The 24,625-nt window shown below is 43.0% G+C and overlaps 1 protein-coding gene across 2 annotated transcripts in view; it reads left to right on the top strand.

Annotated features, from left to right (window-relative positions):
• Positions 1-24,625, top strand: part of lrp5 (low density lipoprotein receptor-related protein 5) — a 107,719-nt gene that overhangs the window by 16,817 nt on the left and 66,277 nt on the right. The window contains exons 2-5 of one of the 2 annotated variants that reach the window (XM_069532458.1): positions 4,542-4,742; positions 4,862-5,078; positions 17,196-17,264; positions 17,455-17,583. In XM_069532458.1, coding sequence (XP_069388559.1) covers positions 4,542-4,742; positions 4,862-5,078; positions 17,196-17,264; positions 17,455-17,583 — 616 coding nt within the window. The remainder of the gene's footprint in view (positions 1-4,541; positions 4,743-4,861; positions 5,079-17,195; positions 17,265-17,454; positions 17,584-24,625) is intronic. The other variant, XM_069532459.1, reaches the window with a different exon arrangement.

The raw sequence follows: 24,625 nt of genomic DNA on the forward strand, positions 1-24,625 counted from the left end.
TAATAGCTGAGAATAGATTCAGTAGTTTAGAAGTAGAACTTGTAAAAAGGAGGTTGATTTACATGAATTGTAAAAACTTACTGTGAACAATGTATGAAAATATAAACAAATCAGAGAAATATGTAATGTGAAGAGTGAGAAACTGTTGGACAGGAGAGAGATGCATAAGCCAATGTCAAGACATGGAGAAGCTGTAAATGGAGGCGCAGTGCAGTTTTCTGTGTCCTCCCTGGTCTTGCGTTTGGATTTTTCATTACGAAATGGTAGCTCTTAGCAGAAAACGAACCAAACCAAGCAGGAGTGTGAGTATTTTTTGGTAATTTTAGAGTAAATATTTTGGGAAATAGAGTGAGTTTCAAACCGAAGCCCCATCTGCTTGTCTCTGAAAATGTTTGTATTGGAGTCTATGGGCAGCAGGTAGCGAAATCTTAAAGAATCATCCATCAAACATTCAGGCTAAAATAAATTTCTACTGATTTTGAACTTAGTACCACTTTACTGACATGCCATTGAACAGAAAAAAAGCACCTCTCTTAATCAACTAAGGATCTACTAAGGAACACCAACCAGCTATGACCAGCTGCTTCCCCTCAGCAGAAAAAAGGGAGCTAAAGTGGAAAACTGCAGTCCTCACCTGACAATTATCTGGACTGATAAACTGCACTGGGGGGTATATATTTCCATTTTGGATGAACTACTCCTTTAAAACATCTCATGAGAATGATTAATTAGCTTCATGACCTGAATTATTTATCTTTTTGTTACAGTTAGTTACCAAGCACTTCAGGAAAAAACTTTTTTGCATCTTCTCGGAGGAAAGTGGGCAAGCCTCTCAGTGCTGCTATCTTTCAGTGGGACACAATGTCGGATGTCTAAAGAGTATCCAGTGGAAAACACAAGTATTTCAATAAGTATAGTACTGTACTGAACATATACATAATGAAAAATCAGAAATCTTTTATAGTACTGAAGATGAAGCACACACAACTTTACTTTAACAAATTAAAATACCGTTTAACCAAATGCCAACAAATAAAAACACAAAAGAAGGACTGCTGACATGCATTTTTACTGAAGCATATCCACTTTCTGTGTATCTTTTGTAAGAGAGTATTTTCATGCTCTTCTAAAAATGCCAGACAAAGGAGCACTTCACTCACCTGATCATCAAGTTTATCCAGGAGGTCTTCCATCTATAGACCAAAAGCTCCCTTTCTTAGACCGGTAAAGTTTCAGCAGGCCAGGTCCAAATTTGTCAAGGGACAAGAAAACAGACAACAAAATATTGTAATTTGTTCATAACCATAATGTCAATGTATATAAATATATACTGTATATATATATATATGATCCTCCGAGCTTCGCTTCATATGTCTGCCCCATGAAAGCGTCTGCATGACGACTTGCGTTTGCATGGGCAAAATACAAAACGAGTTATCTTATCAAATTTAACCATAGCACAAGTGCTATAAACATGCCAGTCTATGCCAGAGCTAACGTAATTTAATGTGATGAAAGTAAAAACACACTGACTGTACCTGCTTGAGCAAAATGGTTGTGGGCTCCACGTCGTTGTCTATCCAGAAATTGTCCGATGGGTTCAGCAGAGAGCCGTTAAAACCGGTTTAAACTGGCATCTACAGAGTTGGCCAAACTTAACTCAAAAATCTGCTCAAAGATTTAGAAATCCTTGTTGTGCTGATTTAAAATAGTAGTTAGGACAACAACTCTATAAAGAGTTTATAGATTGCATATTGCAAAGCCTTATTTCTGAGTCAGTTTAATTTGAAAACTCTGATGAGATCAACAATTACTTGTTTACCTTTTTACAGTGTGGAAATAAGGACGTTACATCAACTCCCTCTTCTCAACTAATGTTTCAGTGGCTTGCCAGTCAAAACGTGACTTGCGAGAGATTTCACCGCGCGGTGCACACACAAATTACGTGACTCATGAAAGGCAGGACACAAAGTTAGATATTGTATTTTGTACAATTCTTACGGTTATGAAATCGTGACATTATCAAACCACTTTACCGTAAAACCGGTTAATCCCAACACCCCTACACATGACACATGGAGCTTCTCTGTCCTCTTCTCCCTCATCACCTCACCTCAATCGTGGTGACTGCTGATTTTGGACTATGACTACAACAAGATATATGATATGTCTGCTCAGATACTCTACCATTACTGACAATAATTCCTCAATTAATTTACCTTCCATCATGCTACAAACTATTGCACTTCTGTCCGTCCTTGGAGAGGGATCCCTCATATGCGGCTCTCTCTGGGGTTTCTACGATCTTTTTCCCCTGTTAAAAGTTTTTTTTTTTTTTGGTAGTTTATTTGTCAAGGGTTAATAGTAGAGGATGTCACACCTTGTTAAGGCCATATGAGACAAATTGTGATATGTGAACATGGGCTATACAAATAAAATAAAATTGATTGACTGATTGATCAGCCCTCCCTCTCTCTCTCTCTCTCTTTCTGTCAGCATTTTTTATATTATTCTTTTGCTTTTTTAATTTTTTTAATTATTCTTTTGCTTTTTTTATATTTCTTTATTCTCTTATCTTCCTCATTCGGTAATTCCTCTTAACTTAAATCAGCACCACAGCACTGAGTCATATTACTCTGCTAGTCAACAAGTGACTCTGCTTCTCTGATGTCATTCATGTCAGTTTCTCGAAACACTTCATGACAACAGGTGTTTAGAAAAACCTGTTGAATTCATGTTTATGTTCCTGGATAAACAGGGCGTCAATTCTTCTGCAACAATGAAGTTAAATCACAGCGTTACGTTGTAATCTGTGGGAGGAACTTCTCTGTCTGCAGGAGTGTGTATGTGGATGTATCGGCTTGTCCCTCTTCACACACAAACCTATAACTTGACCTGACTGTGCGCGTCACGTTGCGTCTCGTGTTGTGCAGCAAGTTTACACGTGTTTCAAATGCTGGAGAAAATCAAACAAACACAAAGTGAACGACAGTCCCTCAAGTGTCCTAATAAATTGTGATCATTGCTGGTGTTTATTGTTAAAAGTGTAAAGTAAGGGCAGGTCAGAGGGGGAGTGAGGAGGATGTCAGTCAACTCTCCCTTACTGCCAACATAACTGCAACAACACGCTTGTGTGGATATATGCTGCACAATATCAGGAGAATATGTCCCATCCCCACTCAGAAGGCGGCACAGGTTCTGGTTGAGGCTCTGGTCATCTCATGCCTAGACAACTCCCTCCTGACTGGTCTACCTGCTAGTGCTATCCGACCGCTGCAGCTCATCCAGAATGCAGCAGCTTGACTGGTCTTTAACTTACCTAAATTCACTCACACTACTACACTCCAATCCACCAGTGGCTGCCCGCATCCCTTTCAAAACACTACTACTTGCGTACCGTGCTGTGAATGGATCAGGTCAAGTCTATATTGGGGCATGGTTAAACCCTTCACCCCAGCCCGTCCAGCCTGCTCTGCATCTGCCAATCAGCTTTCTGTTCCCACACTGCGAGCTATCACTCAACAAAATCACAACTGTTTGCTGTTCTGGCTCCTAAATGTTGGAATGAGCTCCCCATTGACACCAGGACAACAGAAAGTATACAGAACTTCTGCTGCAGACAGAAGACACATCTCTTCTGACTACACCTTGGTGAAGAAGATAATGTCTAATAACCAATTTAAAAAAAACATATTGCACTTAAATGTAGCACTTTAAAGTTGGGCTTTTTTTTTTAAAGCAAATTGTACTTACTTGATTCTTGTTATTCTGGTATTGTTCCCTCATGGGTTATGCCTTATTGTGAGTCACTTTGAATAAATAAATAAATAAAATTTAATTTAATGTTATGTTTCGGCACAGCGCTAATCTCATTATCATTGGCTGTTCCTGTTGTAAAAACATGGATGGAAGTTTTATCGACGTTGTATTGACCATGTCTAATATTTCTATCTCGGAAAAATTGTATCACGATAATTAACTTTATCTCTTTATCGCCCAACCATAGATTTTTTTAGTAGGCTATTGATCATGGTGATAACGTTAGTGCACATCCACATCATTGTAATATCACACCAGTTTTTCCTATTATACCGTGTACTGCCCACCCCTACCTCTGTAGGAATGTAATTAAGTGTGTTAAGCTGTGCAGTGCTGATTTGCACTCTCTCGCTGTCTCCCCCTCTCTCTCAACGCATTCATGGACATCCATTAAGTTTTTACCATACTTGTCAGACTAACACAATTCAACACGGTAGATACCACTGCAAGTGTCGCCATGACAACAGTTGTCAGCAGGCAGGCACACCCATGGCACTAAGAGTTCTAGGTTCTTTTGGCCTATACTGTTGCACTTGGCTGCAAATGGGTTAAACCTTTCTCTGTTAATCAATTAGATCACATAAGAAGTATCATAAGTGAGATTCCGATTTTAAGCAAAACAATGATTTCAGGCATGAATTTCCATCATCTTGGTGTTTGTTAAAAAAAAGGTATTGAATGTAATGTTTTGAATGTTACTTAGAGTATCTTCTGCTCTCCAGGCTCACCACTCCTCCTCTTTGCCAACCGACGTGATGTACGATTAGTAGATGCAGAAGGTGTGCGGGGTGAGTCTGCCATTGTTGTTAGTGACCTGGAGGATGCAGCAGCAGTGGACTTCCTGTATGCTGAGGGCCTTATATTTTGGACTGATGTTAGTGAGGAGGCGATCAAACAGACCCACTGGAATCGGTCATCTAACTGTAAGACTATATGTTGTTTTCTGCCTGTTTATTCTACTTATTTAATAATAAGGACCAACTGTAATGTAATGCATCTTCCTTATAATCATCATTTCACACTGTATGATTTGTGGTTGCAGCACTTAAAGAGGCACTGGGAACTGGTCAGGCAGTTGTAGTATCTGGACTGGACAGTCCTGATGGGCTGGCCTGTGACTGGCTGGGGAGAAAGCTCTACTGGACAGACTCAGAGACCAACCGGATTGAAGTGGCCAACCTCGATGGCACCTCCCGAAAGGTTCTGTTTTGGATGGACTTAGACCAGCCCAGGGCTGTCGCTCTCAACCCTGCTCACAGGTAACTAAACACACATTTGTCTTTCTAGTTGTGAGGACACCTACCAGAATGCATTACCTAGCCTTAACCCTTACCTTAACAATCAGAACTAACACCTTTGAAGATGTGAAGACTGACCAAAGGCAGGGTTCCTGCAGTTTTCTTGTGTGGTCGTTCATGTGGTATGTTCAAGTCAGTGAAGCTTTATTGGCAGACATGACCGAAACGTACAACAAAAAAACGAATAAACAGACTTATAATAATAGTAACAGCAACAACAATGATAAGTGTACTTAAACAGGATATTAACAATCAAAAAGCTAGTGTATGTGCTAGTGGATGTTAATGCACCTTGTTGGAATATATCAGCAGACATTTAGCCTTTAAACATGGTGTAAATGACCTAGTTTCGATGAACAAACTGTCAATAACTGTCTCTGAAACCTTGTAAACTTGGTTGGGCTCTCTGAGTCTCATATCTCCTCTCCTGATACAAAAATACATATGCTTGCAGGAGAGTTTTCGGGATGGGTGGGGGAGTTAGCTGTCTACTGTGAGAGGGGCATTACCAAATAATAGCTGGGTTTTAATTAACCGCAGGGTCCCCTTTAAACACCGGGTGTTTTAGTTATACTGTTCAGTTCTACTGCTTTGTGTGTAAGACCATCAAGTTAGAGTTTTTGTGGACAGTTTCTCTGAGGGTGGTGACTTTTCCCATTGGCTGGCTACTACATAAGCCGTGATCTAATAATCTTGAAATATAAAAATGTAATATAGTTTAAACAGTAGCTAATAATTCTAGCTGACATGAGTCCTGGCATATTTGAAACTGAGGTAATGTCTGTTATGGTAATAGCTGATTGCTGACATGCACTGAACTCCGGAGATCCTCCGCAGTTTCTCCAGAGGAGATATATATACATGAATGCAAATGTCCAGTGAGAGCCTCTGGAGTTCTCAGAAAGTCTGCAGAATCCAATGTGAGAATACAGCAGGGGATCGCAAGTAGGTGGGTAAAAAAAACATAAAGTGAACAAATATCTGCGGATGAAAGAGCAGAGTAATATACAAAGCAGACACAGTCAAAGAAGTCAAGAGAGTTTGTGGTGATGAGAGCCAGCACAGAGAAAGGCAATCTGCGGAGAAAGTCCAGACCCAATTCTCTGGAGATCTGCCCCAGGACATGTCTGAAAACTGCTAATAAGATGAAGGCAAAGAATCACACTTAAGTCATTTGAAAATGTTGCTTTTCTTTCCGTGTGGTTTGAACATATAACTGACTTCCCTCCTGTCTTGCATACATAGCTCTTCAGAGATAGATTTACAGTTGTGAGTAGATTCAGTCTGTAGAATGCTGTACAGCAGGAAAGAGCCATAAGTAAAATTTGATCTTTTTCACTCAATTGATTTATGGTTGTTTAAACTGTTTTTATGGTTTATAATACAGAAATCTCCCCCTGTGAGCTCTATTGCATTTTTTAGTTAAATGGACTAAATAATTAGCTTGAACTACATTTATAACATACCCTTTCTCTTTCCTGTATTGCTTAAGCATCTTAGCTCCAGAAACAAATATGCACAGCTAACATTCAGATATATACAGATTACAAAAACCAAAGGGTGTGTCTCTGTTTGGAGTTGTTTGCATATCTGTTAATCATACTGTAACTATAGCTCAGTGGGTGTAGGGCAGGCGGAAGAAAAGAGGACACAGTTCTAAAAATACCCTGGCAGCAGGGGACAGTAAGGTAGCTGATGTCAGGTTGAAATAACCGAGAGGCAGGGCCAGGTTAACACTTCGCTGTACCCTGGGCAACAATATTCAAGGGCCCCATGATCACAACCCCAGGATCACCATAAGCTGGCAAAATACAGAGTAATATACAGTAAATATACTCAATACTTAACTAACTGTCTAAGTGCATTTTGATGTACAGATGTGCAAATGCTCATAGAACTACAAATGCACCACTATGTCCTCTTGTCAACACCACTCACTCACATATGATGTTATGAAAACTAAAAACATCAGCATCAGTATAATCTGGCAAAATTGACCCACTACATAGAGAGGGAAGGAAGTGTCCTCCATTTTCCCAAAAAAAGAAAAAAGCAACCACTTTCAAAGCATTTAATATTTATTTAACACCTATTCCCAACACAAATGTATTAAACTGATAGAGCCATCACAGAGGAAGTCCACAGAGAAGCCAAGGACAATCAAGTTATCGTGCAATATAAACATAAACAGAAATCTGCCTGTTTTCTCTCAACAACAATAAACAATGTACAGCAAAAATAAATAAAATGCAGTATCATCTGTATAATTTTAACTTGTTTTAAAACAGAAAACAACCTGTCACATCACAACTCAAGACAGGCAAGGGTTAAACATTTTAGTGCAAGATAAACATTTGGAAATTTGTCAGTTTCTCTCAATTAGACAAGACAAAAAGAAATGCTACATAATCTGGCAAAATACACAATTTTAATCCTAAATAATGGGGAAGTGCATGTTTAAATTTGAAATGCTTGATTTCATTTGGCAAACACATCTTACACTGGCATTTTTCTGGACTTTGAATGTGCAAACTGGTGTACAATATCTTTGAAATCAAGGGCACTAACAAGTTCATGTTCGATGGCCAAGAGAGAAAGTGCAGAGAGCCATGTCTGTGACATTGTGGTCCTCAGATCATTTTTAACTCGTTTCAAAACAGAAAACAACCTCTCACCCTCACAGTTAGAAACAGGCAAGGTTAAAAACTGTCCCAGTGCAACATAAACATTTGGAAACGTTGTCTTAAGTCCATGTCTATCAAGAGCTTGCAGCAGCTGTACGGGTGAAGTCTCATTCTGCACAAAGTGTTTGAATTGAATAAGTTCGTCTGACAAGGAACCATCCAGATCTGTCGGATAAGTGGAGCACAGCTTAGCAGTTCTGCACATCACAATCATTGCAGTCCCTCTCAAATAAAAGGTCACACACATGTGTAGGCTTCGATGCGCTTGGATAGGCACGAACAAAGTCTGTCAATGATGACATAATATGTTTCAACCTTAAATCTCTGATTACTATTAGTAAAAGCTACTTCGCTGTCATCACCAGACTCAAATTTATTTCTTTTTCTCACACGTCGAGTGTCAAACTGGTAGTTTTGTGTGGCACTAACAGTGCGTGCAGATTCTTCGAGCTCTGCAAACTGTTCTCGTAGAGTGCCAACATATGAATGCAGTGACCACAAAAGGCCAAGAGCAGTAGCTGAATCCATATTGCTTCTTTGGAGTTGGTTACTTGTTGCCTTAAATCTCTATAGACAATATCTAATGCAGTGTTCACAGCGATGTGTTGATGCACTGCAAAATGTATACAGGGACTGCAACAGTTCAAAAAGGAGTTAACCTCATCACTATCAGGGTGTGGGTGGGGGAACGGAGTAGGAAAAAGTGAAAGGGAAGGACCAAGTTGCTGAACTAAATATTTAACAAAAAGTGTCCTTTATTTAAAAGGTAAAAGTAACAAAATAATTCTTCAATAAAGCAAAAGGTGCACTCTGGCAAAACAAGGGAGAATCAACAGGAAATACAGGAACACTTACTGAGGTCGAGGCGATATCAGACAAGACACATGGACATGGGGAAAATGATGACGAACCAACAATGACATGGGGGAACACAAAGACTTAAATACACACTTGAACTAATGGGTAACTCGGAACAGGTGGCACAGGACAAACAGGTGAACATGATGAGGGCAGGAAGTCAAATGGGGAAAACACACCGGGAGCAGGGACTATAAAATAAAACAGGAAACAGAGGAACAATGAACAAACTTAAAACATGAATTGCAAACGTAACAAAAACACTGTTGAAACCGAACTGAAAACACTCTTCATAAACGAGAACAAAAAATACAATAACAATGACAGGGATGAATGCAGGAGAAGCATAGGGGGGAACATGGAGGAAGGCAGAAGGGAACATGAGAGGAACAAAGGGTGAACATAGCAAGGGACAAAGAAGGGGAACACAGGAGAAGCACAGGGTGGAACATAGAGGGGAACACAGAGATGAACACAGGAGAAGCACAGGGTGGAGCACAGAGGAAGGCAGAAAAATACATAACCGTGACAAAAAACACCATACCGTGACAGAATACAATATCAGTGACAGAAAACACCATAACGTGACAGAATACAATACCAGGGACAAAAAACTCCGTAACCATGACAAAATAATACCATAACCATGACACTCACAGCAATTAGTTAACACCTACGAGGTTCAGTGAATGGGCAGCACACGGTGTACAATGAATTAGTGGGTTTTGTTTTTTCAAGTGTGCCTGGAGCCCGCTGTATTTGCCAGACATATTGCTAGCATTACCGAAAGTTTGGCCATGACAGTTTGACAAGTCTAACCCCAAGCCTTGCACCATTTCAATCACAGATTCAGCTAGGCGTGCACCTGTGTGACTGTGGATGGGCTCAAACCCAATGAATCTTTCCACTACTCTGCCATCTGCACTGACAAAACGAAAAACAAATGTGAGCTGATCTATGTGTGCTAAATCTGGTGTTGAGTCAACGATTACAGAGAAGTATTTAGCGTGTCTGATTTCCTCTGCTATCATTTGCTTAGTTTTGTCACCCATTAATGAAATAAATTCTTCACACACAGTTGAGGACATGTAAGATGGCCTACCTCTACCCTAATAGCCATACTTCTCAAGGTGCTCCTTTAAAAAGGGTTCAAACTCCACTATCAGTTCAAGCAGTCCCAAATATTCCCCATTGTGCGCAGAGCCCAGCAGTTCGTTGTCGCCTCGAAATGGCAGTCCTCTCGCTCCAAAAAATGTAATAACGGCAACCACACGTCTAAGGACTTCTTTCCCGTACTGCTGTTCTTCCTCACACTGTCAGGCAAGAGAAGTGTCAACTCTGCATGCAGATTTAGACCTGTGCAATAAAGAAAGTATGTTTTGTCTGTGTTCTGCACCCTTTCATGATCACTAATCCTCTCTGGATGTTTCCAATCAAAGAATCCGCTGATAAATGCATGCTTTTGGGATGACAGCAGTTTGAAGGCATAGCAATAAACTGATCCAGTTGATGGCGAGTAAAGAAGCCATTCCCCTGGCACAATTTGATTGTTAGGGAGACGTCAATTAAGCACATCGTTGGTGAGGGAGCCTGTCCAACTCCCAAGTCCGGACTCCCTTACCGATGTCGGATACTTGGCAGCCTGGTTCTGGAAAGCTGCAGGCCCCTGATAGATCGCCTCTTCCCGGATCTGCTCCGTAACCGGCCCCCGCAGTGCAGGATCCCCAGGGAGTAGTAGAGGCGTTGAGGTACAGGGGCTACTCGCAGACCCGACAAGCGGCTCAGATGGCGGTGAGACTCGAGGCCCATCACCGCTTCCCTCAACGGTCGCACTTGCAGCAGACTCCGGGCTGTCGGTTGAATATGCCGGGGGCTGTTTGCTCTCCGGGCTGTTAGCTAGCACCTGCAGTGAAGAAATGTCCTTGCAAGATGGTGCTGCGGATGGTTGCCTCGGTGTGTTGGTGCTCGTTGGTTTGTTTTATTTTGTGTTTTAATTCTGCATTTTGCGATGGTACCCGGAGCTCCTCCACTATACAAGAGCTCATGAAAATCAGGGTTACAACACCAGAGGATTTATTTCCGACTTTTCTTCTCCCAACACTGGAAATTTTGGACATTCTGGTCAAAGGTGCACTCACCTTTGCTCACGCAGTGAAACGCCGGAGGCGAGGGAAAAGGGCCGGTGCGCTCGTGCGTCTTCGCCAGCGCGGATTACGCACACCGTTACCTGGAATATTTCTCTCTAACGTGCGCTCACTGCCCAACAAAGTGGAGGAATTACAACTGCTGTTGGGGAAAAACAGGGACTTTTATTCATCTGCTGTATTGTGCTTCACGGAGACGTTGCTTTGTGGACTAATTCCGGACTCTGCACTGCAGCTGGCAGAATTCCAGCTCTGCAGAGCGGACAGAGACATGGAACTTTCCGGCAAAACTGAAAGTGGAGGAATCTGTTTCTACATCAACAGCGGTTGGTGCAACGACGTGAGAGTAATCCAGCAGCACTGTTCTCCTGACCTGGAATCTTTCACCATAAACTGCAAGCCTTTTTATTCACCCCATGAGTTTGCTTCATTCATTCTGGTCGGTGTTTACATCCCGCCGCATGCCAACGTGCAGGACGCACAGCGCACGCTCGCCGACCAGATACTGTGTGTGGAGCGGATCAACCCGGACCCTTTAGTTATTGTTGTCGGTGACTTTAACAAAGGAAACCTCACTCACAAACTACCTAAATACAGACAGTTTATTAAATGTCGGATCAGAGAGGAGAACATTCTGGATCACTGCTACACCACAGTCAGGGATGCTTATCACGCCGTCCCCAGTGCTGCACTGGGACACTCTGACCACATCATGGTCCACATGATTCCTGCTTACAGGCAGAAACTAAAGCTCTGCAAACCTGTAGTGAGGACATCAAGGAAGTGGACCAGTGAGGCTGTGACGTCATACATCACCTTCTGTGAGGAATGCTGTGTTCCATCATGCACCAGGGTGAGTTACAACAATGACAAACCTTGGTTCACAGCCAAACTCAGAAGGATAAGGTTGGATAAGGAAGAGGCCTTCAGGAGTGGGGACAAAGACAGATTCAAAGAGGCGAAGTACAAGTTTAGCAAGGCTGTAAAGGAGGCTAAACGACTGTACTCTGAGAAGCTCCAACACCAGTTCTCAGTCAACGACTCTGCGTCTGTCTAGAAAAGGCTCAGGCAGATCACTAACTACAAGCCTAAAGCCCCCCACTCCATTAACGACCCACGCCAACGACCTGAACGAGTTCTACTGCCGCTTTGAAAGACAAAGGGACAGTCCTGCAACCATCCCCCATGACACCTCCCAACAGCTCCAGCTACAGTTCATCACCTCCACCTCCCCCACCTCAACAGGGGCCTGGGCACCTCCACCAATGCCCACCTTAAAGGTCCCCCCCACCCACCTCAGTGACAAGTCTTTCCATCCATGAGAGGGACGTCAACAAACTCTTCAGGAGACAAAACCCACGGAAAGCTGCTGGACCGGATTCTGTCTCGCCATCCAGCTTGAAGCACTGCGCTGATCAGCTGTCTCCAGTGTTCACAGACATTTTCAACACCTCATCATCAACATGTCTCCGACTCCCGGACCATCAGCACCGGATCCCCCCAGGGCTGTGTTCTTTCTCCTCTGCTCTTCTCCCTGTACATAAACAGCTGCACCTCCAGCCACCAGTCTGTCAAGCTTCTGAAGTTCGCGGACGACACCACTCTCATTGGTCTCATTTCTGATGGTGACGAGTCTGCCTACAGTTGGGAGGTAGACCATCTGGTGAACTGGTGTGGCCAAAACAACCTTGAGCTCAACGCCCTAAAGACAGTGGAGATGGTTGTAGACTACAGGAAGAACTCAGCCTCACCTGCCCCCATCACCTTCTGTGACTCCACAATTGACACTGTGGAGACTTTCCGCTTCCTGGGAACGATCATCTCCCAGGACCTCTCATCGAGAAAGCTCAGCAGAGGATGTACTTCCTGCGGCAGTTGAAGAAATTCAACCTGCCAAAAACAATGATGGTGCACTTCTACACAGCCATCGTTGAGTCCATCCTCACATCCTCCATCACCATCTGGTACGCTGCTGCCACTGCCAAGGACAAGAGCAGACTGCAGCATGTCATTCGGTCTGCAGAGAAGGTGACTGGCTGCAATCTACCGTCGCTCCAGGACCTCTACACCTCTAGGACTCTGAAGCGTGCAGGAAAGATGGTGGCTGATCCCTCCCACCCCGGTCACAAACGTTTTGAGACACTCCCTTCTGGCAGGAGGCTGCGGTCCATCAGGACCAAACCTAATGCCACAAGAACAGTTTTTTCCCATCCGCTGCTAGCCTTATCAACAAGGCCCGGAACCCACCCTGACACTCTTTCACACTGCACCTCTGCCTCCATATGTAACATTGACACTGCTTTCTCTACTCTATGCGTTACATTAACGCTCAGCTATATACTTATATTGGAAATACTCTGCATACTGTGAACACTATAGTTACTCAGCTGTACTGCTCTTCTTATTTCTCATTTTTTACCTTCAAAAAACATACTGTGTATATATTTTTATATTTATATTGTTAAATTTTAATACTTGATTTTTTTATTTGTCTCTCTATAGCTGCTTTTAGACATGCACAGAACTCTGGCTAATCTCTGAAATTGTCCGGAATGGCTGTATGTGAGAACACAAGTGCCAGTGTCAAAGGCTCCAGAAACTCCTGTTGACATACACATAGAAGACACCTTTTGGTGTCTTGGGAATGGCAGGTGTCCTGTTGTGGGGGAGGGGTTTCAAAGCAATAGTTACGGTAAACACAGAATAATGGCAAACATGGTAAACACAGAAAGATGCATTTGAACAATGTCTGTTTTTTGTCATTTTCTGGGATGTTTTAACAATAAAACACAAAATTGGAAGAAATTAAGATACCAATCCTATAAACTAACCTCTTTTCAGTTCAGTTTACAAAAACAAAAGCCACTTAAAATTAAAAAGAATCATTGAAAGCCAGTATCACCTAGGTGATGTTCAGAAATGCTATGGTGAATTTCAAAATCAGTCTCGAGCTCCTCACCAACTTCTCATTTCTAGTGTCGTTCTGTAGTACTTTTTCTGTTTATTTTAATAATTTTTGTTAACATGCAAACCACCCAAGCGAGCCCTATCATTCAGTATGATAGAGAACAACTTTTACTCATCAGGTCGCTGGCAAACAGCAAAAAACCACCGTGACCAGCAGAAAACAACAATGGCCAGTATCCGTGGTTACCTGTTGGCGCTTTACCTGGGGGGCGCAGGAGACAAAGGCGGCGAGGATCCCGGGCCGGGGTCCTAGTCAGGCTGAGAAAACGCGAAAACCGGCCTCCTCTACCGAGCTTACTTCTGGCAAATGTCCAATCACTGGAGAATAAGCTGGATGAACTCCGAAGCAGCATGGCATTTCAACGGGACATTAAGAACTGTAACGTAATTGTTTTCACAGAGACTTGGCTTGACCCCTCGATCCAGGACGCCGCCATTGTCCCGCATGGATTCTCCATTCATCGCCAGGACCGGACAATAAACTCAGGGAAGAGTAAGGGAGGGGGCGTCTGCTTTATGATCAACAACAACTGGTGCTCAGATGTGGAGATAATTTCTTCGGACTGCTCTCCCAGCTTAGAGCACATCATGATCATATGCCGTCCTTTTTACCTGCCGAGGGAGTTTACATCTGTGATTCTAACAGCAGTGTATGTTCCGCCGCACGCTGACAACAACACAGCGCTGGAGGAGCTGTATGGAGTTATCGACAGGACAGAGACTTCAAGGCCGGAGGCTGCCTTTATTGTGGCCGGGGATTTTAACAGCGCTAACATGAAGAAAGTCCTACCGAAATACTATCAGCACGTCAGCTGCCCCACGTGCGGTGGAAATACACTGGACCATGTTTATTCTCCTTTCCGCAATGGATACAAAGCCCTCCCCCGCCCCCCCTTTGGCAAGTCGGACCACGTATCTCTTCTCCTGCTCCCTGTTTACCGGCAGAGACTGAAGAGAGACCGTCCTGTGACACGGACAGTCCAGCACTGGACCGAGCAGTCAGACTCTGCTCTGCAACAAGGCTTCAGCACCACGGAGTGGTGTGTGTTTGAGGAGGAGGACATAAACACACACACAGACGCGGTCATTTGCTACATCAGCAAATACATCGATGACGTCGTGCCGCGGATTACTGTACGAATATTCCCAAATCAGAAGACCTGGATAAATGGCGAGGTCCGAGCCAAACTCAAAGCTCGGGCTGTCGCGCACAGTGCCGGTGATTTGGATGAATACAGGAACTCCAGATATGCGCTCCAGAGAGCTATTAGCAGTGCTAAAAGACATTATAAGAACAAAGTGGAGTCTGACTACAAGGGCTCCAATGCTAGAAACATGTGGTCTGGACTAAAAACTATAACAGACTATAAAAGAACAACAAGTGGTGCCGAGGAAGTGTGTGCATCTCTCCCAGATGAACTGAACACATTTTATGCACGCTTTGAGAGACCCCCGGCTGTGGAGGTACAGAAGACTCAGGATCCCTGCCCCTGCCCCCTGGTTTTAACCAGTACAGATGTGTGCAGATCCCTAAAAAAGATCAACACACATAGGGCTCCTGGGCCTGACGGCATCCCTGGCCGTGCTCTCAAGGTGTGTGCAGTTCAGCTGGCAGAGGTGTTCACAGACATCTTCAACAAGTCACTGCTCCAGTCTATAGTCCCCACATGTCTCAAAGAGTCCACCATCATTCCAGTCCCTAAAAAGACAAAGACCATCTGCCTCAACGACTACCGCCCAGTTGCACTCACCCCCATCATCATGAAGTGCTTTGAGTAGTTAGTCAAACAGTTCATCACCTCCTCCCTCCCCGACTCACTGCACCCCCTGCAGTTTGCTTACAGGGAGAACAGGTCCACCGCCGACGCCATCACCTTCACCCTCCACACTGCCCTCTCCCACCTGGACCAGAGGAACACGTATGTGAGGATGCTGTTCATTGACTACAGTTCAGCATTCAACACTATTGTGCCCTCCAAGCTCATCATCAAGCTCAGGGACCTCAGACTCAACAGCGCCATCTGTGACTGGATCCTGAACTTCCCGATGGGCAGACGCCAGGCAGTGCGGATGGGGAACATCAGATCCTCCAGCCGGACCCTCAACAGGGTTGCGTGCTCAGCCCTCTCCTCTACTCCCTGTTCACGCATGACTGCGTGGCCACATACAGCTCCAACACCATCATCAAGTTTGCTGACAACACCACTGTCATCGGCCTGATCACAGACGGCGACGAGACGGCCTACAGAGAGGAGGTCAGAGCCCTGACATCTTGGTGCCAGGACAACAACCTCCATCGCAACGTCAGCAAAACCAAGGAGCTGATTGTGGATAACAGGAAGAAGCAGAGAGATGGACACGCCCCCATCACCATCGATGGGACTCCTGTGGAGAGAGTCAGCAGCTTCAGGTTCCTCGGGGTTCACATCACTGAGGACCTGACATGGACCCATCACACCAGGGTTATCACAAATACAGCTCGTCAGCGGCTCTTCTTCCTCCGAAGGCTGCGTAGGTTCAACATCAACATCAACTCCAGGATACTCTGCAACTTCTACAGGTGCACCATCGAGAGTATCCTGACCAGATGCATCACGGCCTGGTACGGCAGTTGCACTGCCCTCAACCATAAGAATCTACAGATGGTGGTGAAAACTGCTCAGCATTTCACCAGGACGGAGCTACCATCCATGGAGGACCTCTACACCCAGCGTTGTAGGAAGAAGGCTCACAGGATATTAAAAGACCCCCATCACCCCAGCAACAAACTCTTCTGTCTGCTGCCGTCTGGCAGATGGTACCGCAGCATTCGGACCAAGACCTCAAGACTCAGGGACAGTTTTATCCCAGTTTTTTCGCGCTGTTGAACTCCTGAGCTCTGTGGAACTCACTTCATCTGTTTATAGCAACATATTCATTTAAACATTATAATATTCATACACACAAATAACTATATTTACTTATTTAATCTATAATAATTCTCATTCTGCTACATCTTTCTATTCATCATATTTCTAAGCTACACAAAAATAAATGAGTGCAATAATTCATATCTGTTCATACCTCCCCACAACTGCTGCTAAATCATGACTGCACATGTTTATATTCACCTTAGCACCTTATAATGTTTTATTGTAATGTTTATCGACACCTTTTAATGTTTATTTTATTTTTTGCACTAGTTAATGACATTGTACTTTCTTGTTTATTTGCACTAGTGTATTCGTATTTTGTATTTTTAGTTACTCTTATTTTATTATCTTCTGACACTATTACATGTTGAGCTGCTTGAGGTGCCTGGGATTTAAGATTTTCATTGCCAACATGTATGCTGTATCTGTTGTGCAGATGACAAATAAAACCTTTGAACCTTTGAACCTTTGTTTTTGTATAATTTTGTATTTTGTTTTATCTTTTTCATCCAGCTACATGTACTGGACTGACTGGGGAGAGGAGCCCAGGATAGAGCGTGCTGGCATGGATGGCAGCCATAGGTATTGTAACTTAATAACCTAGAATGAAACTCACCCTCTGTATTCAAAGTAAAATTTGCAGAGTACAGTATTCCCTTTGTATGACGAATGTATCAGCCTAGTAACAATTTGGTTGAACTATCATACTGATTTGGATGTCAAGTGGCATTTTCTTTGGTCTCTTCACTTTGTCTACTTGTGTCTCTAACAGGAAAGTGATCGTAAACATGGACATATACTGGCCCAACGGTCTGACTATAGACCTGGTCGAGGAGAAGCTGTATTGGGCAGATGCTAAACTCAGCTTCATCCATAGAGCTAACCTTGATGGATCAGCACGGTATGGACCTTTTTGTATGGAAGATAATGGCCTTAATTGTGTGAACTGTGCCTTTGTTCTCTGACAGTAGATAGAAGACTGCTTTGGAAGGAAACATCTAACTTATACAGAAACCTAATTGTTAATGTTAACTGTTTGCTCTCCAGTCCAACCAATCATCAACAAGGAGCATTGCATGGCTCTAGACTTTGATGTTTAAAAAGGTATGACCTGTGGTTTGTTGGTTGAGTCAACACTGTACACAACAGGTTCTAATGACAGACACAGAGAAAGGAAAGATAAAGAGGCCAAACACTTTTTGGAGGATTTTTTGATGGTCCACTGGCCAGTACAACACTTGGTTATAAGTTGTGCTGTTTCCTCGTCAGTCTCATGCACCCTTTCTGGAGTAATATCCCATAAGCACCACCACATTTACGAGTGATTACACTACATCTGCATGTACATCCATATCGCAAGGATGGCCTTCACATACCAAGCTTTATAGCACTGACAAAACTCATTTTATTGAAGTTATTTGTGAAACAAAATCACTGAAGTGAAAGATAGGTCACAAAACTATATTGTTACATATTCTTGAAAATGTATATGTACAATGCTATTATCAATACTGATGAAATGTTTTTTATAGAAGTAGCTTACTTGATGTTATCATATCAGTTATCAGCTGCTATTATGGACAAAGTTATATTCCCTGTTTGATATATGTGAAAATAAAATACACTTCTCAAAATGTTAGCAATCATAACTGTTACAGTTTAAAACAGTGTAAGGTTCCTGTATTTTAACTTTAAAGATCACCACGAAAGTTTTCACTCTGTTCAGCATCTTTCTAACATAGAAAGGGAGGAGAGAAAGAGTAGCTGTATAGACAAAATGAAAGAGAGATAAAAGAGGGACTATTGGAGAGCTCTCCAACACAAACAGAACGGTGGTATGGAGGCCTTTGTCAAAACACACATAAATTCATACACACTCATTGTGCATCTCTTACAGTTCAATCTTTCCATCTCCTTTCGTCTAGCAGCCTTGTTTCTTCAAATCTCTCCATTCGTCCTCCCTTCATCAATTCACCCTTTCAGCATAATTTGTTAGTGTTTCTCCTACAATGCAAGTTCCCATGTAGATAGATGTCGACCACATGGAAAAAGAAAATTTTGTTTCAGAATTAGAAATACTTTATTAATACCTGTAGGGAATTTCAAATTTCTTCAGTAACTTAATAAAAATGAATTATCTAAAATGTGTTACTGCAAACTAAAATACATTTTGGCCCTCCGAAATCCATACCATTTGAAAGATTTATTCTGCATTATTTTATTTTTTACATTGTTGAAATAATGATGGAAATGCCACAGAAACCTTAAAGAATACTGGAAAGAATCAGAAATAGACATATGTTTGCAATTCTCTTGTTGATCATCTTGCAAGATAAAAGCTATACACAACAACTTATTTTTATTCCTATGTTATTTAAGCTGCTTTCAGACATGCACCAAACTCTGCAGATACTACAGATAGGTGCATGTGTGAACGCAAATGTCCGAATGAAAGACTCCACAGTTTCTGCAGATTTTCTGCACTTGGCCTCCTAGTATGAAGTCCATAGAAATTCAGGAGATTCTGATGTGAGAACACAGCTGGATAATGTGGAGGATTTGTTGCTGTGTTTGTGTAGCAAACCTCCCTGCTGCATTGTGCATGTAGGAAATGCAAACAATGGGTAAACTCCGAAGCCAATTCTCGAAGATTTTACCCACATGTCATGTTTTGAGGCATAAAGATTGGGGTTCACTTATTTTGTACATAAATAGTGTCCTCTGAGCACTTACAGTCAGGACAGTTCATAGTTGTTTCAAAAGGTAACATTTGTAGAACTTATGAGGATGTAATGTAATGTGTTACCCTAAAACATAACAATTAACTAACAGGGACTTGGGATCAAGCCTTTGGGAACACCACAAGTTGAGATGGCCCATCAGTGATTCTTGAATCACACGTATGCGTTGTGTTAACGCTTGGCAGTGAGAGTGCCCAATGCTTAGTGGTGGCGGCATTCAAATCACAGTTAAATGTGATCAAGATGGCGCCACTGCCTTGGTACTTCCCTCTCTAGTACTTTTTACGTTTTTGTGTATTTGTTGTGTCTTTTGCACTCCTTCTCTGGCCACATACTCCAGAGAAGAACTCATAAACAACACAAACAACACAGACTTTAACAGATCTGCTGCCTTGTGCTTCACTGAAACCTGGCTCGGTGAGCACATCCGAGACACTTCTCTCCACCTGCCTGGATTTCACCTGCACCCAGCGGACCGCGTAAAGGAGCTCTCGGGGAACACGAGGGGGGGCGGAATCTGTTTTTACATTAACAAAGGTTGGTGTACTGATGTCACGGTTCAAATCAAATCATGCAGTCCTCACCTGGAGACATTATTCATGAACTGTAAACCTGAGTCTACATCCCTCCTCAGGTCTGTGTAACTGAGGCGTTACAACACCTGGCCGACCAGATAAACAACGTGGAGAAAAAACACCCGGACTCTCTGCTCATTGTTTTGGGGGACTTTAACAGAGCAAAGCTCAGCCATGAACTTCCAAAATATAAACAGCACATAAAGTGTCCCACCAGGGACACAAACACTCTGGAAGATTGCTACACTGTTTCAAAGGACTCATACCACTCTGTCCCCCGTGAAGCCTTGGGACTCTCTGATCACTGCATGGTTCATCTTAGCCCGACCTACAGGCAGAAGCTGAAATCTGCTAAGTCTGTGGTCAAGACGGTGAGGAGATGGACCTATGACGCCATAGCGGAATTACAAGCCTGCTTTGACTGCACTGATTGGATTGTTTTTGAGGCTGCAGCCTCAGACCTGCATGAACTGACTGATACCATGACATCGTACATCAGTTTTGAGTGAGGACATGTGTGTGCCCACCAAGACCTTCCGCACATACAACAACAACAAACCCTGGTTCACTGCAAAACTCAGGCAGCTCTGTCAGGCCCTCATGCTTCAAACTCTCCACAATTATCCCGGTCCCCAAGAAACCCACCATCACAGGACTAAATGACTTCAGGCCTGTGGCCCTCACGTCTGTAGTCATGAAGTCCTTCGAGAGACTGGTATTGTCGCACGTGAAGGACATCACAGGCCCCCTGCTGGACCCCCTGCAGTTTTCCTACCGGGCAAACAGGTCAGCAGATGATGCTGTCAACATGGGACTGCACTACATCCTGCAACACCTCGACTCTGCAGGGACATACACCAGGATCCTGTTTGTGGACTTCAGTTCGGCGTTCAATACCATTGTTCCAGACATCCTCCACACCAAGCTCACCCAGCTCACTGTGCCCTCCTCAACCTGTCAGTGGATTACCAAATTCCTGACTGACAGGAAGCAGCAGGTGAGGTTGGGGAGCATCACATCCAGCACCCGGACTATCAGCACTGGCGCCCCCTAGGGGTGTGTGCTCTCCCCACTGCTCTTCTCCCTTTACACCAACGACTGCACCTCAAAAGACCCGTCTGTTAAACTCCTGAAATTTGCAGACGACACAACGATCATCGGCCTCATCCAGGACGGTGACGAGTCTGCTTACAGACGGGAGGATGAACGGCTGGTCTGCTGGTGTGGTCAGAACAATCTGGAGCTGAACATGCTCAAAACTGTGGAGATGACAGTGGACTTTTGGAGATGCCCCCCCACTTTGCTGCCCATCACCAACAACTCTGTGACTGCTGTTGAAAACTTCAAGTTTCTGGGCTCCACAATCTCCCAGGACTTGAAGTGGGAGACCAACACAGTCACCATCATCAAAAAGGCCCAGCAGAGGTTGTACTTCCTGCGCCAGCTCAGGAAGCTCAACCTGCCTAAGGAGCTGCTGTCACATTTCTACTCTGCCATCATTCAGTCTGTTCTCTGCTCCTCAATCACTGTTTGGTTTGGATCGGCCACAAAACAGGAGTAAAACAGACTGCAACGGACAATAAGGACTGCAGAGAAAATTATTGGTGTCAGCCTGCCCTCCATCCAAGACCTGTACCTGACCAGAGTCAGGAATCGGGCAGGTAACATCTCTGCAGTCCCATCACACCCTGGATACAAACTGTTTAAACTTCTCCCCTCCGGTAGGCGCTACAGAACACTATACGCCAAAACATCCCGTTTTAAGAACAGCTTTTTCCCTCAGGCTGTCTCTGTGTCAAACAGCTAAAACCGGACTCAAATATCAGAAACATCACCTGTAATATATCTGCACATTCAATATACTTTACAAACTGTAAATGTATATTTATTATTTCATCCTTGCACTATGCACCATTTGCACCAACTATTTAGCTTTTTTGTCCTTGTTCATCTCTGTTTGTTTGTTGTTTTTTTAAACTGTTGTACGAAGAGAACAAAGAAAAACCGGAGTCAAATTCCTCGTGTGTTCACATACCTGGCAATAGAAGCGTTTCTGATTCTGAGTTCCATGCTTGTGACACGCAACATAGGTGGCTTTCCTGCTAACATATCATTCTAGCTATCAATGCAATGCTATAAAGTAATATACAGCAAATAAAATTCACTCAGATGAACTAGGTTAGCCAGGTGCTCCGCCTCTTCTTTTGAATTAACTTGATATAATTGGCAAGCGCCTGCAGTTGAGTCTTTGTTTTAATATGATTTAATTATTAACTCACTTCAAAGTGAATGAGCAGCATTTTATTTGAAGCTGCTTCAGTTAAGGGTGAGTCCATCTTAACTTCAAAGAGAAAGGTCTCGAATTGTTATCCAGTCTAAGGCAGAATCACTACATCCGACACGAGTTGCCACTAAAATATTTCCAACCATACCCTTGTGGGCTTTCATAATATATGTGCCAAGGGTTTAAGATGGTGTCTATAAACATTTAGCAAGCGAGTCATGGCTCAACTGTGACCTATCCAAAGTTACCTAAAATAAAAAAATAGTATGCAAACACATTCAGATAAAAAACTAACTTTTTGGACTGTAAGGCTTTAATCCCACTCTCTATCATGTAATTAGTCAAGTAGTCAAGCTCATAGAGAAATAAAGAAATAACTGAAGGCAGCTGCATGTTGAGCATAATGTTACCTACTGCACGTCTCTACAAGTATTAAGATATACTGGGAAGGTTGAGTTAGAGCCAAACAACTCTGTATTGTGCAGGAGTATGCTTTTTGGTGGTAGAAACATGTACTTGATCTAAATAACTCAAAAGGGGGAGTGGAGGCTTTAATCTGACTGTATCCGACATCTGCCGAAATTAAAAAAATTGCTTGTTTGCTAATATATTTTTCACACAAAAGTTCACTCACAAAAGCTGAACAGTGTTTTGAAATCTAGAGTTTGTTAAATCTGTTCTTTCTTTTTTTATTTAACCACTACTGGCAGAGTCCTCTGCTTTTACAGCACCCTCATGACTATATGAAGCCACTTTCTGCTTTATTGATATTCTAAATACAAGCCTCCTTAGATCCTGTGCATACTGTATGTGCATTTGTGTGAGTACATTTTGTAAATGATTCTAAAGTGTTTTGGAAAAGAGCTGCTCTCTCCTGATCAAATCTTACACTTACTCACACCCTTATTGTACAATGTCTCCATGTTCTTTTATGTCTTTAGTGTTGTACTTCCTTGCTGTAAACACAGCTACAAACATATGCACTTAATGCTTTAACTTGTTTTTTGGCTCTAAAGATAGAGAGAGCATACACTACCTTCAATGAGGCAACCTAATCCTCTAAGGGCCTGATCAGTAGTATTTAAATCAGTGTTTTGCTTGCATTACTGGTTTCCACCATGGAGAGCAGAGGGACGGAAAAGTAAAATGTAATGCCATGGAATTGGAGGTGTTAGTGGAAGAGCCAAACAAACATGTTGTTGAGCTACAGCAAAGAAATATTAATTTAACTCAAAGAAACACGATATGGGAGGGTATCTGCGAGAAAGTAAATGCTGAGGGTGAAACAAAAACTTATGAAATTAAGAGAAGATGGCAGGACATAAGAAGAAGAACAAAAGAAAAAATAGCTCAAAATAAAATCTCGACAAATAAAACAGGTGGGGTCTGGTGGAAAAAATGCCTTTGACCAGTATTGTGCTGGAGCTGAGAGCTGTGTCCTCTGTGGCACGAGCGCTCAGGCAACAGGCGCAAACTTGGGCCACTTTAGCATACATGGAGTGCACACCAGGTATCTTTTGTGACAAAGGCCATCGGTGCCCTGGCAAGAGATGGATTATTTTTGCTTCTGTCAATCCAAACATGCTAACACGAGCAGAAAAAAACCTGTTTTCTTGGTCTTCTTCCATGCTGTCTCTTCCTCACCACAATAACTGCAGCCATCTGTGCGTAACAACGTGCCGATTAGCACCTACATTTCAAATGCACTAAATATAGATGCAGTCAAAACCACCGTAATTATTTCCAGGATTTGTACATCATAATGCTGTGGATTGTGGTCGTGGTTGTTTATGTCAGCGTCAACATGTGTTTCGGTCTTTAAATCTCAAGACACCCTCTTCTAAGGCAGAGCCACCATAGTCTGACCAGACTTTGGTGTGTGTCCCTAACATATTGGGGCCCAATTGAGATCTTTCCTCCTGATCCAGAGCCATTTGCTGCAGCCTTCTGCAGTCTGTGGTGTTTCCTTTATGGTCTAGCACAGGCTTGGTCAGTGGATTCCCAGATCTCAGAGCAACCTGATGGTGATAAACCCCTGCAGCCAAACTCCACAGGGCAAACTATTGCCCTCCAGCTACACTGTTCTACCCCAAATGCCATTAAGGCTTTTGCAGTAAAGTGTACTCTTGGTATTGCCACTGCAAGTTAAGTTTTGTATTGCCGCAGATATCAAAACATATTGTCTAATACCCAGAGGCGGATGTTGCATTTCAGAATCACAGAAAGCTGCACATTTTTAGGTTTAAGTAATGTTAGGACCTATGTCTGGTGAATCAACCTTAAATGCATAGAAGAACAACAGTATTGAGTATATAGACAAACAACAGGCCATCAAATGGTGTT

Source organism: Paralichthys olivaceus, chromosome 10 (assembly GCF_024713975.1).
Source record: "Paralichthys olivaceus isolate ysfri-2021 chromosome 10, ASM2471397v2, whole genome shotgun sequence".
NCBI lineage: Eukaryota > Metazoa > Chordata > Actinopteri > Pleuronectiformes > Paralichthyidae > Paralichthys > Paralichthys olivaceus.